The sequence below is a fragment of the Petaurus breviceps genome, unplaced genomic scaffold (assembly GCF_028583685.1).
Source record: "Petaurus breviceps papuanus isolate PSGF00001 unplaced genomic scaffold, PetGlider_PUasm1.0 90977, whole genome shotgun sequence".
Classification (NCBI taxonomy): Eukaryota; Metazoa; Chordata; class Mammalia; order Diprotodontia; family Petauridae; genus Petaurus; species Petaurus breviceps.
In genome coordinates this window covers 13,719,198-13,723,523 of record NW_027187391.1, presented here as the reverse complement: position 1 = coordinate 13,723,523, position 4,326 = coordinate 13,719,198, and the positions used below count along the sequence as shown (strand labels likewise).

Here is a 4,326-nt window from a genome sequence, read left to right as displayed (position 1 = left end):
AGTGTCTACAGCCAATTGTCAAGGATTATAAACAACAGACAAGTTGTCAGCTGTGATTAGCAGAGGGAGTTTCCATACCATCAGTTCTCCACAGCATTGGAATGACAGGTAGGTGCAGTCCTGGGATCTATGGAGTGCTCCAGGAGGACTACCCCTGTGGTGTGAGGGCTTGACAAGCCCTTTCAGGGCAGCTCATTCACCTTTCCACCTGCCACCCAATTCTCACATGTGACTCTAAGAAGCTGTAGTATACCCAGCTGCCAAACCTAGGTAAAACTGTCTTGGCAGACAGGCTAACCAAGTTAAGGATAACAAGCAGTCCTTAAACCCAAGAGTGAGTTTGGGATATGACTACCTCCAGTGTGTGAAGACTCCTAACCCCTAACCCCACAGAATGGGCAGATGAAAACAATTCATACCAACAGACATGAAGGCAGCTGAAGCAGTTGTTGCAGAATGCTTAGAGCTTGGTCAGACATTGAAGGTGCCAAGGTACATCCCAGGCCACTGCCATTCTAACCTCCTGCCACTAGACTTTAATGATTCTGGAAGAGACAGTAAGGTTGATGAATTTGTGCAACTCTGACTCATTTAAATCCAATTCACCCATGAAACAAGACACACCCCCGACTTGATATCATTCTTTGGTCCTCTTCGAAAATGAAACACAAACAACAGGTACAGTCCACTCCAGCCCCAACCAGTTGCAATTGTTGAGTAGATATATCAGGACAGAATATAGTTGGGAGGCACCACTGTGAAGTCTTAATCCAGCTTGGGTTCATATCTTATAGACAAGTTGGGGAATTCTTTATGCCATACAGAAACTCACCAATGAGGTCAAATGTTGGTTTTGATTTCAAGGTATTACTTAATCCTAAACTTTTGTTCTGCTATTTCCTATACAATGCACATATGTATACGTGTGTCTTATATTTATAGATGTAGGTATAAATATGCATGTAGATGTTGTGTACATACACATTATATATGCTTGTAAAAATATCTGTGTTATCTCTTCTTAGAGTCACATGTGAGAATTGGGTGGCAGGTGAAAAGGTGAATGAGCTTCCCCAAAAAGGGCTTGTCAAGCCCTCACACCACAGGGGTAGTCCTCCTGGAGCACCCCATAGATCCCAGGACTGCACCTCCTGTCATTCCAATGCTGTGGAGAACTGATGGTATGGAAACTCCCTCTGCTAATCACAGATATTTATATATATACAGTGTGTGTACACATATATATGTGTGTATATATATACATATACATATGTGTGTATGAGGTTATGTATATTAAGCACTTAAAGGTTAAAACTGTACTAATACTTTTGTCACACCCTACTTATGGAGGGGCAGCATTGACTAGCAGAAGGAAGGCTTGTTTTGTAATTGTGAAGCCCTGAATTCTGACACGTGCTGGTTGCTGAAAAAGTCTTTTAGCCTCTCTTTACCCTCCCCAGTGCCTCCTCCAGAACTCTATAATACTGTAAGTTACACCAGAGTGACCAATTTTCTATGTAGAAAGATGTGTCCAGAGAAGAAGTTTCTCACATTGATATAATATATGCACATTTATGTCATACTCATATATGTATGTACATGTGATATATATGTGTTCAGAATTTCCAATAAAATCCTACTCTAATACCACAATATAATATGAAAAGGACCAAGGGTTATCAAAGATTCTGCCAATGAATCCAAGTATATTCAGACAGATCCAACCTAAAAAACTTAAAGCAAGGATGCAATAATTACTTGTATGTTTGTGGTCTGGGGATCAACTAGCAATGGAAAAATGTCTAAAAAAACTTGTTGAGAAGTGATACACTAACATGGGCATCCAATAACTAGAAAGCACAGATTATTATTTAATGATCTGGAGAAACTGTTAAAAGACACCTACATATGGGTGTATATATGTATTTTATACATATGTATGTGTGTATAAGTTTTTATTGACATGTAGGCAGTGTGGCCTAAAAGCACAATTTTAAGCTTTAATAGCTACACATAGAAACGTATAAGCACATATATCTATATCTATATATGTGTACACATATATGTATATACCTGCATTTGTGTTTTTGTATATACACATATATATAAAATACCAGTATAGTAACTATAAATTCAGCCATCAAAAAATTTATAGAACTAAAAGATATGCACATGAATGTGCGAATCTTACAAAACAAAATGCATAATTTATGTTCCCATAGATTAAACAGTTGTATAAATTCCATTCTAATGATTATTGGAAAAAAAAAAGTTTCTTCTGATTCACACCTAACCCCACAGGGATAGTATCTTAGGGGTTTTCTGGCACATTGGCTGAGTTCCAAAGGTGCTTGTACTTTTGCATTAATTCAGAATTGACAATGTGAATAATGGCAAAGTAATAAAAAGTGATTCTGGAACTGAGGAATCCCTTAGTGTCTCACTGAACTTTGCAGAGGAATTTGTCAGAGGTACAGAATGAGAGGGTTATAGGGAAATGTTACCAAGCAGAGAAGCACTGACTGTCTTGGTGCTGATCCTTAGACTTATTCAGTTATTTATTTAGTGGTTTTTAGATTAAGGGAAGCAGTTCTGAGTAAAATGGACATATACTGGTTTAACAGAGGATGAGAGCTTTATTGTTTATAAGAAAGGGTGAAAGAATTAAGCATCTATGTAGTGCCTACTCTGCCAGGCAATGTGTTAAATGTTTTGCAATTATCTCAGTGAAATGGATCATAATTCATAAAGGATAGTATTTGACTTTGTACAGACATGCATTTAATTTATCTTTTTTTTTTAGGAACATTGAAAATGTCACTGATAATTTTCTGTGATTACCAAGAAAAACAAAGATTAATCTGAAAGAGAGTGATGAATAGCAGCAATGAGTCCCAGCCTGCAACTATGCAGCTCTGCTATGAGAACATCAATGGATCCTGCATTAAAACCTCCTACTCCCAGCTACCCCGAGTCCTCCTCTACCTGGCCTTTGGCTCTGGGGCTCTGCTAGCAGTCTTGGGAAACCTCTTGGTCATGATTTCAATCCTTCACTTCAGGCAGCTGCACTCTCCAGCCAATTTTCTCATTGCCTCCTTGGCTTGTGCTGACTTTTTGGTGGGAGCCACTGTGATGCCCTTCAGCATGGTGAGGTCAGTGGAGAGTTGCTGGTATTTTGGGGAGAATTATTGTAAATTTCACTCTTGTTTTGAAGGGTCATTTTGTTATTCTTCCATTTTTCACTTGTGCTTCATCTCCATTGATAGATACATTGCTGTCACTGACCCTCTGGTCTATCCAACTAAATTCACTCTGTCCGTTTCAGGAATATGCATCATATTCTCCTGGCTCCTTGCCATTACATTTAGTTTTTCACTTCTTTACACAGGTGTCAATGATGATGGGCTGGAAGAATTAGTAAGTGCTCTCACCTGTGTGGGAGGTTGTCAGATTGCTGTGAATCAAACTTGGGTACTGATAGACTTTCTGTTGTTCTTCATTCCCACTCTGGTCATGGTCATTCTTTATTGTAAGATTTTTCTAGTAGCTAAACAACAAGCTAGAAAGATTGAAAGTATGAACAGCAAAACAGAGTTATCCTCAGAGAGTTACAAAGCCAGAGTGTCCAAGAGGGAGAGAAAAGCAGCAAAAACATTGGGCATTGCAGTGATTGCATTTCTGATTTCATGGTTTCCATATTTTATTGAATCAATAATTGATGCATTTCTAGGGTTCATCACCCCAACTTATATTTATGAAATTTTAGTTTGGTTTGCCTATTATAACTCAGCCATGAACCCTTTGATCTATGCTTTCTTTTACCCTTGGTTTAGAAGAGCAATTAAACTGATTGTTACTGGAAAAGTCTTCAGAGGTCACTCTTCAACAACAGATTTGTTTTCTGAACAAGTTAAGGTTTTAGACTGAAAAAGTTAAAAAATGGGACAAAGTTAAAAAAGGAACAGGTGAATTATTTTAAGATTGAAGTGTGCTCTCTTCAATCCAAATCCCAATTTCAGAGTTGATGTTTAATAAAATGTATTTACCATGCCAAATTGCATGTGAATAGTGTTTACCAGCTGTTTTCAAAATTGCACTCCTATTCCTGTCTTTTCTCATTTGACATTTATTTTTGTTCATTATTCCTTTGTTGGACCAAGAGGTAAAAAGATTTTTTTTGTAATGTATATTTTATAATCTTATCTAAATCCCTCCCTCTTTTAACCTTTCATTTGCTTATAGATAGGAACCTATTTTGCTTATTCTGATTCCTTCCAAGAACATCTCTGATATCTTTTCTTCCTTTAAAACAGTTTAAAAAAAACA

General features: G+C 37.5%; 1 protein-coding gene across 1 annotated transcript; it reads left to right on the top strand.

Annotated features, from left to right (window-relative positions):
- Window positions 1-2,874: 2,874 nt before the first annotated feature.
- Window positions 2,875-3,998, top strand: LOC138153023 (trace amine-associated receptor 7a-like). Its single transcript, XM_069077151.1, has one exon. The coding sequence runs from the start codon at window positions 2,875-2,877 to the stop codon at window positions 3,925-3,927; it is 1,053 nt and encodes a 350-aa protein (XP_068933252.1). The 3' UTR covers window positions 3,928-3,998.
- Window positions 3,999-4,326: the final 328 nt, after the last annotated feature.

Excerpts from the sequence above, each read along its gene's own strand:
- LOC138153023 (XM_069077151.1), top strand. The coding sequence starts at position 2,875 with ATGAATAGCAGCAATGAGTCCCAGCCTGCAACTATGCAGCTCTGCTAT.